At 35.6% G+C, this 15,515-nt stretch overlaps 1 protein-coding gene across 4 annotated transcripts in view; it reads left to right on the plus strand.

Annotated features, from left to right (window-relative positions):
- Positions 1-15,515, plus strand: part of CNTN1 (contactin 1) — a 405,010-nt gene that overhangs the window by 230,383 nt on the left and 159,112 nt on the right. For 3 of the 4 annotated variants that reach the window (XM_027542588.1, XM_027542589.1, XM_027542591.1), the window contains 4 exons: positions 2,214-2,309; positions 11,341-11,547; positions 14,106-14,205; positions 14,355-14,536. In XM_027542588.1, the coding sequence (XP_027398389.1) occupies positions 2,214-2,309; positions 11,341-11,547; positions 14,106-14,205; positions 14,355-14,536 (585 nt within the window). The remainder of the gene's footprint in view (positions 1-2,213; positions 2,310-11,340; positions 11,548-14,105; positions 14,206-14,354; positions 14,537-15,515) is intronic. The other variant, XM_027542590.1, reaches the window with a different exon arrangement.

Raw genomic sequence — 15,515 nt, forward strand, 5'->3', positions numbered from 1 at the left:
ACTTTAAAATGGGTATGTGCATTTAGGTGAAGAAAATTTTAGACATTATCAGAAGAATTAAGCAAAAAAGGAGAAATCGAGGAGAAAGAAAAGCGAGAGAAAGACTTCTAGATGAGGTGGGCTTTACAAGATTAGTGGGCCTTAATTGTGTGGAGAAGAAAAACAATTCCAAGAGAGCAAAGTATTATGAAAAATATTATGAATGCATTTAAAGTAGTGAAAGATAACACTGGAAAATAAACTAAGGTCATGTTCAGAAAGATCTTGAATAAGTTTCTAATAATTACTCTCAATGGAAATACTAAGCTTTGAATTCTCACTGGGGATGATATTGTCCCCACGGGAGTGAAAATCAGTTCTTGGAGGCAGGGAACCATTTTATGTATTACAACACAATGGTCTTATTCCTTAGTATTTAATTTTTCTTGTTAGTAATGAATTAAATGTTAACTGATTTAAGTTTAAATTAAATAAAATTTCTCCTTTTAGGGACAATAATAATGAGAATACTTTGAGAAACATTGTGCTAAACTAAAAGTTAGAGGTTATTATGGAATAAAAATGTCTATTGGGAGAGGAGTTAGACTAGATGTTCTCCACACGTGATTTTATAAGTCAGCATTTAAATATTTTGCAAAATGAATTATAGGATGAAAGCGACATTTTTAAAAGGACCCAAGTGGTACTGATTACCAGAAGGGAGTGAGACAAAATCAGCAAGTGCAGCCAGATTAAATTCATGTGGTGACAGTGAGAGTGCAAATGATAAACTCAGTCCTTGAGGAAATATACAACAGATTCACTGAAGGAAAAAGACCTTGAATATTTTCTTAAGGAAAGTCTAGTCAAAGGGCAGAAACATTTTGCTCTCTTTAAAATGGAACGGGAGCAATTAAGACCAATATCAAGGATAAAAGTAAGCGCTTCAATGGTCTCTTCGCATTTAGAGAAGACATTGTTATCCACAGTGAGATAGACCCCAACTAAGTTTTAGAATAGGAATGCCATTCCAGGGAGGCATCAGGACAGGAAAAGTAGATTTGAAGGGTTCTTTGCAAAAAGGTAATTATTGGAATGATAATTTTTCAGAGACATAAACATAAAGAGAATTAAAAACTAGATTTCATAATTTGAGTACTGATCACAGCATATTAAAAAGCAGAAACATTACTTTGCTGACAAAGGTCCATTTAGTCAGAGCTATGGTCTTTCTAGTAGTCATGTGAGAGCTGAACCATAAAGAAGGCTGAGTGCTGAAGAATTGATGTTTTCAACTTGTGGTGCTGGGGAAGACTCTTGAGTGTCCCTTGGACAGCAAGGAGGTCAAACAGTCAACCCTAAAGGAAATGAACCCTGAATATTCATTAGAAGGACTGATCCTGAAGCTGAAGCTCCAATCCTTTGGCCACCTGATGTGAAGAGCCAACTCACTGGAAAGAACACTGATGCTGAGAAAGATTAAGGGAAAGAGGAGAAGGGGGCTACAGAGGATGAGAAGGTCAGATGGCATCACCAACTCAATGGACATGAGTTTGAGCAAACTCTGGGAGATAGTGAAGGACAGGGAAGCCTGGTGTGCTACATACAGTCCATGGAGTCGCAGAGAGTCTGACATGACTTAGTGACCGACACCAACTTATCACACATAAGGAAATGGAGATGAGACAAGACTGAAACAGAATAAGAATGAGTAACATAAATGAAGAATCAGATCCAAGCAAAATGTGAGTTCCAAATACACAGAACAGAGTGAAGGAAATAAAAACTGAGGAAAGTCCAGAATTTGAAAAAGAGCAAGATTATTGACCTTCACGTTCCTCAGCTAGGATTCTGCCCTTCATCCTTACTCCTTCTCCCCACTGGACTCCTCTCTCCGACTTTCTCTGGTAAAGCCCTGGGTTTGTCTGTGCACATTGTATTTCCAGATATTCTTAAAGAGAGTCTTCCTAAATCTGAAGAAAAGTTTAGAAAATGCACAGTCTTCCGGGTTGTCACAGCAGTTATACAGATGCGGCCAATGTCCATATTCTTCTGTAATGTGTGCACGTTCCAGCATCTGAAAAGGCTTGAATAAGCTTTTGATAAGCTTCACCAAACCAACAGAGAAATATTGTATCTAAAAGTGAATTAGTAACTGAAAAAGAAACTTTAATGAGTATCAATTTTTCTATTGCCCAGAGAATGAATGTTTTCCTTCTTGCTTTCATGATTAGATCTTGATCCTTTCCCACCTGAGGAACGTCCTGAGGTCAGAGTGAAAGAAGGGAAGGGAATGGTGCTACTCTGTGACCCTCCATACCATTTCCCAGGTAAACTTAGCTCTTCTATGATTATAAGCATCTAGGAAATGAAGTGGGAACACTTTTATTTCTTCATGATATTGGAGCATTTATAACTAAGACTCAATATTTGTATAACCTTATAACACATCACTTACTAGAGCTTATAGATGCTTGCTTTTTTGATTCTTTAAACAGTTGTCCCTAATTACAAAGGTCTATGATCATTTCAGCTTATAAATAACATGTATGTTGGATTATGTTCCTATTAAAGTCCTGTTACACTGGAGAAAATATGGTAGATTTTCTACAAATAATTCCTGTAATAGAATAGTACCAAGGAGGAAATAATCATTTTATTAATAATTTGGCATCTAACATATGCTGCTGCTACTAAGTTGCTTCAGTCGTGTCCCACTCTGTGCGACCCTTGAGACGGCAGCCCACCAGGCTCCCCTGTCCCTGGGATTCTCCAGGCAAGAACACTGGAGTGGGTTGCCATTTCCTCCTCCAATGCATGAAAGTGAAAAGTGAAAGTGAAGTCGCTCAGTCGTGTCCGACTCTTAGCAACCCCATGGACTGCAGCCAAATATACTAGGACCTGTAATTAAACACCAGAAAGAAAGAGACATAATAAATTATTAATCTCTTTAGGAGTTCTAATCCACAAACAGAATGTGAGTTACAAATACATATAGTAAAGAAAATAAAAGCTGAGGAAATCCAGAATTGGATACAGAGCAAGATTGTTGACCTTCACGTTCCTCAGCTAGGATTCTGCCCTTCATCCTTACTCCTTCTCCCCACTGGAGTGCTCCCTCAGTCTTCCTCTGGTGAAGCCCTGGGTTTGTCTGTGCACATTGTGTTTGAAGCAAAATTTAAAACATGTGCAGTCTTCAGAGTTGTCACAACAGGTACACAGGCCCTGCCAATGTATCCCTGTACACAAGAAAGGGGCTAAACTGAAGTTCATCTGTTACAAGATTCAACTTTGGAATACATGTTTTCAGTAATTTGATATGGCTAAAATGAAAGCTACAAAACCATTGATTAAAAGATGAACACTGCATATATAATATTTTCACTCATTTCATTTATCATTTTCTTCAAATAATATATTTATACCATTTTTCTCTCATAAAAAAGTATTCTGGGTTCTTATAGTTTTAATCTTATGTCATAAAGTTGTCTCTAAATATCTCTATATAGAATGATTCATAACAGACTATTATAAGTCTGGCATATATTAATATGGAATATATATACATGCACATATATACTATTCTGATTATGTATAGATAATAGACAGTTTATAATCAAATGTTGATCACTTTTTTCTTATAACTGTGGGAGAAAGAGAATTAGTTGATATACATAGGAGACTCAGTAGACATGAGTCTGAGCAAACTCCAGGAGAAAATGGAGGACAGAAGAGCCTGGCATGCTGCAGTCCATGGGGTCACAAAGAGTCTGACATGACTTAGTGGCTGAACAACAACAAAAGGAGAAATTTATGAATTCAAATGTTGTAAAAAGTTTTTCAATGAAGGAGTGGTCTTTTTTTTTTAAAGAACTGACAAAATTATGAAAAAATACCCTCATGTTCATAGTGTTTCCATTGGCATCTGCTTTGAGTGAGATTTTCATTAAAGGGCGTTGAGCAGAGGAATCACAGGACATCACTTAAGTTATAGAAAGGCAAATCTGGTTACTGTTGTAAGAAAAGACTCAGCAGAATATAAAAGTGAAACCAGGAGCTCAGTTAAAGGTATTGCCATCATGTAGGCAATGAATATGGACCAGAGCAGGGGAACTGGAGGTAGGAAGAAGTAGTTAAATCAAGATATATTTTGAAGGAAGGGGTAAGAGTACAGGCTGGTAGACTTTATGTGTGAGATATAAGAGAAACACAGGAGTCAAGATGACATCAAAGTATTTGTCATGAGCTCTGGAGAGAATGGAGTTGTCTGGAAGAATAGGTGTGGATTAAGAGTGAGGGGCCTAATTTAAAATTCCAAAAAGAGTTGTTCAGTTGGCAGTTCTATGAGTGTGGAACCCAGGGGCAACATCTGAGGTAGGAGTATCAGTTTGTCATGCAGCATTATATAAACTGTTTTCAAAGCCATAGGACTGCATGTCATTACCTAGGGAAGTAGTATAGATAGATATATGGGGAATGGTTCAAGGAACACAAACTATGGGATTTTTCTGAGATGAGTCTGGTTTTCAAGCCTCTGTGGCATCTTTACAACTTTGTTGACTGAAGAATTTCATGGACCAAGACTAAGGTTGGTAGAAGCTTCAAATCATTAAGCCAAATGAGTGTATTACCTCTTCTTCCTGATAAAGATAGAAATGTTTACATGGGTAGGGGCAGGACTGGGACGTCTTTTAAATAAGCCAAAGAAACATTATTAATCACAGAATAGAACCTGAACAACTCATCTCCACTTGTGCTCTTAGTGGATTACGACCTCTTTGAACATTAGACATGACACCTTCAAATATAAGAATGGACATATGCTTGAAGACCATAGTGTGTATATATGTGTGTACCATTTTGCCATTTGCATGTCATAAATCTATCTTTCCACTATATGCAGTTAAGGTTTTGTATATTGCAGTTAATATTTCATGGAGTTGAGGTATAAACGAACCGACCAGGTTTGGATTCTGAACCTCAAAGAACATTATATATGCAACTATTTATAGTAGTCAAATCTTGTTGGCTCTATTTGGTGATCTGATAACCTAAAATTTACTCCTTACTAAGTCAACTTAACTTAGCCATAACTACATCTCAGTTTGCTTGTTCAAAATTTGGGAGTAATAATTCTTGTGCCACCTACTTCACAGACCTTGTTATGAGATTCAAATTTAATGTTTTTAAATTATAAAATGGATATCTAATTTAAAAGGATTATTATTAAATTAAATAAAATGTATTTAGTACATTTAATGTTATATTTTGAATCGCCATTAAAACAAATAAAGTACATCTCACTTCACTAAGAATTTTTTTTATTCATGGCTATTGAATTCACCTCTGATTTATGCACAGGAAAAAGATCTAGGGGACAATCTCATCATTTACAATCACTACATTTTTCTATGGATTTGGGTGTTCTACAATTTCTACAAACTCTTATTTGAACCAGTTGTTTATTTATTAGGAATACTTATACATACCTATATCAGTAAAAATGTTGATTCAATTTTATAACAACATTTGATATGCAACTGATTGCCTAGTGCCTAGCACAGGATATGTGTCCAACAAATATTTGAAGAATGAGAAAGTAAAAGAGTAAATAAGTGTATTCATTAAATTGATAGATACATAGTGATTACAATTTTAGCAAAAGATAAATTTTCTTGTTTAGATCTTGTTTTATTAAATAGAACCATTAATTCTTTAATGTGTAAGACTTTCTAAATCCCTAGATTCTCAGAAAATGGAAGCATGATTCTTTGATTCCAACTAATTTTCAGAATCTGAAACTGAGTTACACAACTCACAAAATAGGAATCATATATGTGCATATTCTGTAAGAGAATTAAAAAAAAGCCCATCATTTGAAGAGTGAGTACTATTGAGAAAATACAGGATATCTAATAATACACATGGTGTGGATTTTTAAATAAATAAGAAAGTGGGAATACTCTTAAGAGAAAAAACTCATTAAATGTTGAATGTGATAGTGACTGAATCTCAATAGACTAGAAAGGTAAGCATAAAAATAGACAAGCATGCTAGAGCATAGTAGGGAATATATGAGCCCACAGTATAACCTGGTATAAATTTCTTTCTAAAAGAGTTTATATATAGTTTACTATAGATGTCAAACAAAAGTTAGAAGCTATTGTGGTTTTATTGGTATAGGTAAATTCTGTTCTAATGAGGTTAATTAACAACAACAACAAAAAAAAAGTACAAACATCTTCAAAAAAGTTTGTGGACAGAGACAGCACTTAATTACTTCAAATATATATCAAGGAGAAATGTAAAATTATTTATCAAGCTTGGGTAAGTGGTATATTTCAAAATAATACAATGAAACTGATCAAATGCACTATAATTGGCCCAAACAAATCCCCACTGTAATATGGTACAGACTCTCTTGAGGCAAAGAAAAAAGTCCCAGACACCTATCGATAAAAGCAATGTTTTTTAAACAGTCCTGGTATTTACTCTTCCTAAAAAATAATTTTATAATAATTTATTGTTTAAGCCAGACAGCAAGGCTATGAGGAAAATAGGTGCTGACTTCTTCAGTTCAGTTCAGTCGCTCAGTCGTGTGTGACTCTTTGCGACCCTATGAATCACAGCACGCCAGGCTTCCCTGTCCATCACCAACTTCCAGAGTTCACCCAAATGGATGGAGTTCATGTCCATTGAGTCGGTGATGCCCTCCAGCCATCTCATCCTCTGTCGTCCCCTTTTCCTCCTGCCCCCTACCCCTCCCAGCATCAGAGTCTTTTCCAATGAGTTAACTCTTTGCATGAGGTGGCCAGAGTACTGGAGTTTCAGCTTTAGCATCATTCCTTCCAAAGAACACCCAGGACTGATCTCCTTTAGAATGGACTAGTTGGATCTCCTTGCAGTGGAATGCAAAAGTAGGAAGTCAAGAAACACCTGGAATAACAGGCAAATTTGGCCTTGGAATATGGAATGAAGCAAGGCAAAGGCTAATAGAATTTTGCGAAGAGAACACACTGGTCATAGCAAACACCCTCTTCCAACAACACAAGAGAAGACTCTACACGTGGACATCACCAAACAGTCAACACTGAAATCAGACTGACTATGTTCTTTGCAGCCAAAGATGGAGAAGCTCTATACAGTCAGCAAAAACAAGACCAAGAGCTGACTGTGGCTCAGATCATGAAGTCCTTATTGCCAAATTCAGACTTACATTGAAGAAAGTAGGGAAAACCACTAGACCATTCAGGTATGACCTAAATCAAATCCATTATGATTATACAGTGGAAGTGAGAAATAGATTTAAGGGTCTAGATCTGATAGATAGACTGCCTGATGAACTATGGACAGAAGTTCGTGACAGTGTACAGGAGACAGGGATCAAGACCATCCCCATGGAAAAGAAATGCAAAAAAGCAAAATGGCTCTCTGGGGAGGCCTTACAAATAGCTGTGAAAAGAAGAAAAACGAAAAGCAAAGGAGAAAAGGAAAGATACAAGCATGTGAATGCAGAGTTCCAAAGAATAGCAAGAAGAGATAAGAAAGCCTTCCTCAGTGATCAATGCAAAGAAATAGAGGAAAACAACAGAATGGGAAAGACTTCTTCAGAGATGGTTAATTTTTACCATTTGCAGGGAGTAAGGGAAGACAGATAATCTACTGAATGCCCATGAGAACTGAGTCAGAGTTTGGCTCTTGATTACCTAAATTAAGCTTCATTCTTAAGTCTGATCAGGGCAGCTACCACACCAATTGTGGAACAGTTTTGGTAGTTCTGGGGTGGAAAAGGAAGTTAGAAGATCAGTTCTGCCTTCCTATTGCTAAATGAGAGTCCCTTGGACTGCAAGGAGATCAAACGAGTCAATCCTAAGGGAAATCAGTCCTGAATATTCATTGAAAGGACTAATGCTGAAGATGAAGCTCCAATACTTTGGCCACCGAAGAACTGACTCATTGGAAAAGACCCTGATGCTGGGAAAGATTGAAGGCAGGAGGAGAAGGGGATGACAGAGGATGAGATAGTTGGATGGCATCACTGACTCGATGGACATGAGTTTGAGTAAGCCCCAGGGGTTGGTGGTGGACAGGGAAGCCTGGCATGCTGCAGTCCATGGGGTCACAAAGAGTAAGACACAACTGATCGACTGAACTGAATTGATTGCTATACGTCCTTGGGCGAGTCAACCTAGCTAAACCTCTGTATCCTTTTTTTAAAATGACAATAGTGATCCCTAGCTTTGTTTTAGTGAGAAATGATAGCATCCAACATATTGCAATTATTCTTTTGTCCAAGTAGATGGTTTATCATTAGACAATAATCTATTAAATAAATTTATATTATTAATATTACAAGTTCCACAAGGGCAATGACCAAATTTGTCTTCTTTAGTGGCACATAGAAGATAACTCAGTAAACTGGAGGGGAGGCCCAATTTTGATCCATTGAGCAGGAAGCTCCCATGGAAAATGGGATGGGTACCCACTCCACTATTCTCACCTGGAGAACCCATGGACAGAAGAGCTTGACAGGCTACAGGCCATGGGGTCGCAAAGAGTTGGATACAACTGAGTTACTAACACTTTCACATTGAATATTTAGGAAAATACACACTGGGCCTTAAACCAGCCAGACCATTTATTCTGTAGTACAAGATTTATGTTTTTACCAACGCATGGCAGTAACTTCTCTGACCTAACTTTTCTGCCTTTAAGATTCAAAGAGTAAAACATTATCCTGTTCCTCTTCTCTAATGAGTGGTACACAGAAAAATTTCTTAGAATTTAGAAAAACTGAGTAATATGGTAGTTAAAATAGCCTGACCAAAGTCATATTAATATTTAGTCTGGAATTAAAACACAGGTCTCCACATTGACATAACTATGGAGTACTCAGAATATTCTGAATTAGTTTTGTGTGTGGTATCTTGAAATATTGTATAGCTAAGAAAATTCTTCTGTAAGGAAATCTGTACTTTCCTGACTCTTTCTAATTTTTTTGGAATTTGTGTCCAGAAATCATTACAAAAATATTAATTTTCTTTTTAAGTGAGAATACAAAAATTATTTCAAAACTAGACAAACTCACATCTGTTAAAATATACTTTAAATATTATTTTGGTTTACAGTCTGTTAAAATATATGATAAATGTTATTTCTAAATACTATAAACATAGAAGTATTTGTTGCCCAATTCCAAAAACCTGATTTCAGCAATTTAAGCAACCTCCAAAGTTTCTGCTTATTTTGTTTCTTCTGTGGTTTTTACCTGACCTTCTTAAATCAGCATAAGGATAACGATTAATATTAATAGAATCATTCACTTCATGGCAAATAGGTTGGGAAACAATGGAAACAGTAAAAAAGTTTATTTTCTTGAGCTCTAAATATCACTGCAGAGGGTGACTGCAGCCATGAAATTTAAAAAATTCTTGCTCCTTGGAGGAAAAGTTATGACAAACTTAGTCAGCATATTAAAAAGCAGAGACATTTCTTTGCCAACAAAGGTCCATATAGTTAAAGCTATGATTTATCCAGTAGTCATGTATGAATGTGAGAGTTGGACCATAAAGAAGGCTGAGCACTGAAGAACTGATGCTTTTGAACTGTGGTGTTGGGGATGACTTTTGAGAGTCACTTGGATAGAATGGGGATCAAACCAGTCAATCCTAAAGGAAATCAACCCTGAATATTCATTAGAAGGACTGATGCTGAAGCTGAAGCTCCAATACTTTGGCCACCTGATGCAGAGAGTCAACTCATTGGAAAAGACCCTGATGCTGGGAAAGACTGAAGGCAAGAGGAGAAGGGGACAACAGAGGATGAGTTGGTTGGATGGCATCACCGACTTAATGTGCTTGAGTTCGAGCAAGCTCTAGGAGATGTTGAAGGACAGGGAAGCCTGGCGTGCTGCAATCTATAGGGCCACAAAGATTTGGACATGACTGAGTAACAGCAACAAGAATTATTCACAGATACAAAGGTCTAGAGAATGTGTATGCTAACAATAAGAATGCTGAGTTGGAGAAATATGGTGATTTTATTTTCTTTCAAATTTAACTTTGTATTTTCATTTTTTGAAAACAAAAAATAAACTTCTGTAATTAAAAAGATAAGATAAATAATCTTCATTCACTTTTATGAGACTGTATATTGCTGGAGAAAATTATATAGCTAGTTTAAATGGAATCCCCTGGACTATTATTTTCAATCATACTGGACATATATAGCATGCAATTCTTTTAGTTTTTCATATTCAGCTCTTTTTCATTCTCCATTTAGCAGCTTTACCAGTCAATCACCTTGAGTTCCATAAAACAAAATGGAATGGTGTCAGGTCATGATTATTTCATTTTTAAAATATCTTGATTTTCCACCATCTTGCATCTAAATCTTTTCTAACTTGAACTAAGAGATCTTTTTCTGAGGGTACCTTTTTTTTAATTTTAATTCCCCTGAGGGTATTTTTTCCCCCTGAGGGTATCTCCCTAGTGGCAGTTGTCTTCACATGGTTATAATGTTTTAAAGGGGATTAGGATATTGAGACTGAGAAATATGTATCACCCAGCGTTCCCTCTTACGCATTACTGCTGTGCATGATTACTGGAATGTCATCCCTCAAAACATTAAGGGGAGATCTGAATGGAAAACTGGGAAAAGAAGCAATTTAATGAGGAAATTCAACTTTTGGCCTAACCAGCCAGTATGCTTAGCCAAAGGAATTTACAACAGTTAAAAGTTACCATATGATCTGCTTCCTAATATTTAAGAAAACAAGTAAAATGCCTTTTTTCCTTTTCTGTAGTTTTTACTTTTTAATGTAGCCAGAACAGGCTGCATAAACTCATTTCTAAATCTGTCATGTATAATAGGAGAATAAAAAGATATAAAGCCACAGTACAGTTGACTTTATCTTTTAAATGCAGTAGGGAAGATGGAATTTGAAGCTATTAGACCTGGATTCAAAATCCTAATTCTACTTAGTCATGAAATTCTAAGCAAGTCATTTAAACTGAGTTGTATTTAGCCCATAATTAATTAAAAGAATATTGGTAATTCATGAATAATTGAGAAATAGATATTATTGCTTAGTATCACTTTATATTCAAACTACGGTAGCTTTTAGAAAATTTGTGCCATTTATCTTGGCCTACTTCCAACATTTACTCTACAAAAGCCTAGATTAGATTATGTGCTAGTTTATTTCTAGAAAACAAGACTTTTCCTTTTGGAGAAGAGCTTAAAACTGAGTCAATAATATTTGAAAAGCCTAGATTAGGTTATGAACTAGCTTACTACTAGAAAACAAAATCTTTGCTTTTGGAGGGAGTTTAATACTTAGTCAACAATATTTTCTTCTAGATGATCTTAGCTACCGCTGGCTTCTAAATGAATTTCCTGTATTTATCACAATGGATAAACGAAGATTTGTGTCTCAGACAAATGGCAATCTCTACATTGCTAATGTTGAGGCATCTGACAAAGGCAACTATTCTTGCTTTGTATCCAGTCCCTCTATTACAAAGAGTGTGTTCAGCAAATTTATCCCACTCATTCCACTACCTGAACGTAAGTATATTTGTTCTCTGTTTTTGTAAGGTTGTCTACTTATGGCATACTTATAATAATGAAAAGAAATATCCAATGGGCAAACCAGCTGACTGCTTCACCAGGACAAATAGAGGACATATACTTTGAAAGTCTTGGTTTTTCCTTAGATTTTCACCTAGAGAAGATTTACATCATAAAATGTCCTAAGGTGGTTGAGTTTGAATTGGTTGCCTCCAGTTCAGTGAATGTATAGAAACCCAATTGATTTACTAGCAAAATGCCAATATATTGGTTATAAATGGGAATCACCACCATCTGTTTTTTGTTTCATGGTCAGTCCTACTTTTTAGTCAATTCATGAAAGTGAATGAATGATTATATCAAAACAAGCTGCAGTGATTACAGAATTAGGGTGGAAGGAAAGGTAATCAGATCATTTTTTATTTTTAAGGAATTATTTACATGAAGCAAATAAGTATATAAATTGCCTTTCTATTGTAAGTAGTGTAGGGTATGACTACTGTGGTACCATCTTGAATGACAGTTAAGAGTTAACACACTCTTAACTGGCCTTTCCCCAGGCTTCAGTTGAATGAACTTAAATCAGAATACAGTATGTTTTCTTACTTCAGGTTATTTTTATCTCAGTCCTCCTGCAACACTCATATCACTGAATTCAAGCTTCTAAGGAAATACTGGTTCTGTTGTTGGCAGACTTAAATTTGGGTCTTACCTCTAAGTTTTATATAATAATGGTGGCAAGTCTATCATATCACAGACATTCTATTATTATTCTCAAGATAGCAGTCACATGGTTACTATTCAATAAACGTCTTATTATCTGGCTGTTTTTTTACCCCTCTCAAATCTTAGGAAATACTCTCACCACTACTTCACAGAGTGAAAAGGAACCATCATGTGAAAACTTCCCTCATTTTCGTCCCTCAAAATTCAGTGCTTCTTACTTTCTTTCTCAGTGGAAAAAGTGTTTTTCCTGCTGCTCAAGCTAATTGCTGCAGCTGCTCTGATTCACATTCCATTTGTTTCATTTAAGGATGTCATTGCATCACTCTTTCTTTTCTGAGTCTTTAAATTCTCCTCCATTTGTTTCCCTCTGCATATTCTTTTGTATTCAATGCAAACAGTCTTGAGTAATCAAAACCACTTCTTATTTGCTAAATCCAAAAGACATTTTCAGATCTGATTCTGTATGAAATTTGACCCTTGTTGATCTCTTCTGGCTCTCTTGAAATCTCCTTTCTTTTCCTATTTTTTGACTATTTCTTCCTCTGCTTATTTCCCAGCTGCCTCAGTGACAACCTCTATGCAGTATCCTTCATCAGATCATCCTCATTCTCATATTTCTTTCCAATCTTTTTCTAGATAGTCTCATTCATTTATACCTTTATTTCACTAGAAGCTCTATGTGCTGACTCCAGATTCACTTCTCCAAAACTTTTCCCTAATCCTACCTACATCCTGGGCTTGACACACAGAAGCTTCTCAAGAGTGTTAAATTTGAAATATTCCAAACATATCTTTCATCTGCTCTCTAAACCTCCTCTTCTGGTGTTCTTCATCTCATTGAATAATACTATCATATTTCTCACCGGTAACTCAGGAGAGAATTTTAATCGTCAACTCCTTTCCACTGACATCCTGAGGACAGTGAACACAGCAGTTTTCATTTAGGACATAAGCACTTGGAAAGTTTGAGGAAAATGTGGAACCCAAAGATAATGATTCAGCAGACCCAGGATGTGATCCAGGAATCTATAGTTTCAATGAGTATCCCAAGTGATTTTAATGAATTGGATTTTATTAATTAATTTATTTTTACCAATACAATATTGTAAAGTAATTAACCTCCAATTAAAATAAATAAATTTATATTTGAATTGGATTTTTGATCTGTATCTTGGGAAAACATTGATCCAAGGGGCAGTTCTTTTGATTCTGGTTCTAAAACACAACTTGGATCTGTGTTTTCCTTTCTGCTCCCACTGTGACTCTGCCCTTGTTCAGGCCCTCACTTAGAACTCTGACTCTCTGCTATATTTTTCTTCTCCATATTCCTTCCCTTAAAACTGCCAACAAATCTACTTAAACCAAAGGTAAAATTCATATTTAGTCTCTTAACAAATCCTATTAATAGCTAACCATTGAGGAAATTAATCTCAAAATCTTTAATATCAGTTTCAAACCTTCTATATTGTAGATTCAAGTTCATCTTCAACTACATATACTTCAATATCATTTTGATTCCTAGACCTTTTATAATTGCCTGCACACTCCTGAAGTTGTGTCAAAATATGCGATTTCCTCAACTTGAACTGGTCTGGTTCAAATGTCCTCTTTGCCTGAGATTCCCTCAGCTCTTATATATTTCCAACAATCCTCCTTGGCCACCACTTTTTTAGAGCATTTACTATTGATTTGGTTTATATTTCAGGTCTTTGTGTATCTATTTGTCTTTCAAGTGTTCTACAGTATAAAGCACACACTCATGTTATGATTCTAAGCAGTGTATTTAGCCTTTCTGCTCTGCTTGCTAATTTTGGTTTTTCTTAAATTAGGAACAACAAAACCATATCCTGCTGATATTGTAGTTCAGTTCAAGGATGTATATGCATTGATGGGCCAAAACGTGACTTTAGAGTGTTTTGCACTTGGCAAGTAAGTATGCTCACAGTTTTCATTAATGTATATAAAGTTTAAATCTTATATTGTTAGGAAATAAATGTTAAAAATGTTTATCTATAAACATAGAGTAAATTGACTTTTAAGTGTTGTGGACTATTAGCTCTTGTTATCTTCTATTTAAGTCCTGTTCCTGATATCCGATGGCGAAAAGTCCTAGAACCAATGCCAAGCACAGCTGAGATCAGCACCTCTGGAGCTGTCCTCAAGATCTTCAATATTCAGCTAGAAGATGAAGGCATATATGAATGCGAGGCTGAGAACAATAGAGGAAAGGATAAACACCAGGCAAGAATTTATGTTCAAGGTAGATACATTGTTTTAATTTTCCACACATGTAATCAATATCTTATTTAAAACCATTTTCTAACTTGAAAACTTAGCATAAAATGATTAACCTTAAAAACAGTAATGTGTATTACATTGTGAAAAACAATAAAATATTTATCTTTATGTCCAACTAAGTCACAAAAACGAGTAGACAAGTTAGGAATTTATGCCACTGGTATTACAGGAACATGAATGGATCAATAGTAGTGTTCTTGATAATTTTGAGAAAATACAATTCATATGGCTTGTTGACTTTCTTCAGGCTCTTTTTTATTTGTAGAAACACCTATGCATTATGACATAGTTTAAGCCAGTGATTCACAAACTTTACCATGTTTTAAAATCATCTGGAGGGCTTATTTAAAGACACAAATTGCTGGTTCTCATACTCAAGAGTTTCTGAGTTAGAAGGTCTATTTGGGGTGTGAGAATTTGTATTTATAAAAAATTCTTAGGAGATGTTGATGCTACTTGTCCAGGAGCCACTCTTAGAGAATTATTGGTCTAAGGAAAGTTTTTCTTTGATACAACTTTTTGATACAAGTATTTAATTGAAATAAGCTTTATTTGGGAGGAGAGAATATAGTTTCTCAGTCAATGCTTAAAACTTTGCATACTGAAATCCTCCCTACAATGTTCTCCAATGTGAAATTTGCAGGTCACACCTGAATAAACATCTAAGTCTTTGATAAGGTCATTCACTGAAAGGATGAATGTACAGAGTGCGTCCTCAGAGGCAGACACAGCAGGAGCCAGGACAGTTAAATATAGGAAATATTTTGTCCTTGAGGGGTTCATACTCTAGTCATACTATATGAAAAACCTCCAAATTTATATAGTCATACACAGTCAAATAAATATATACCCCTAATGTATATAATTATAAAGAAAATTGTGAGTACAATATGGGGATTACATATGATATTGATAAAGCATTTGATAAAGGGGTACCTTAG

This window comes from Bos indicus x Bos taurus, chromosome 5 (assembly GCF_003369695.1).
Source record: "Bos indicus x Bos taurus breed Angus x Brahman F1 hybrid chromosome 5, Bos_hybrid_MaternalHap_v2.0, whole genome shotgun sequence".
Classification (NCBI taxonomy): domain Eukaryota; kingdom Metazoa; phylum Chordata; class Mammalia; order Artiodactyla; family Bovidae; genus Bos; species Bos indicus x Bos taurus.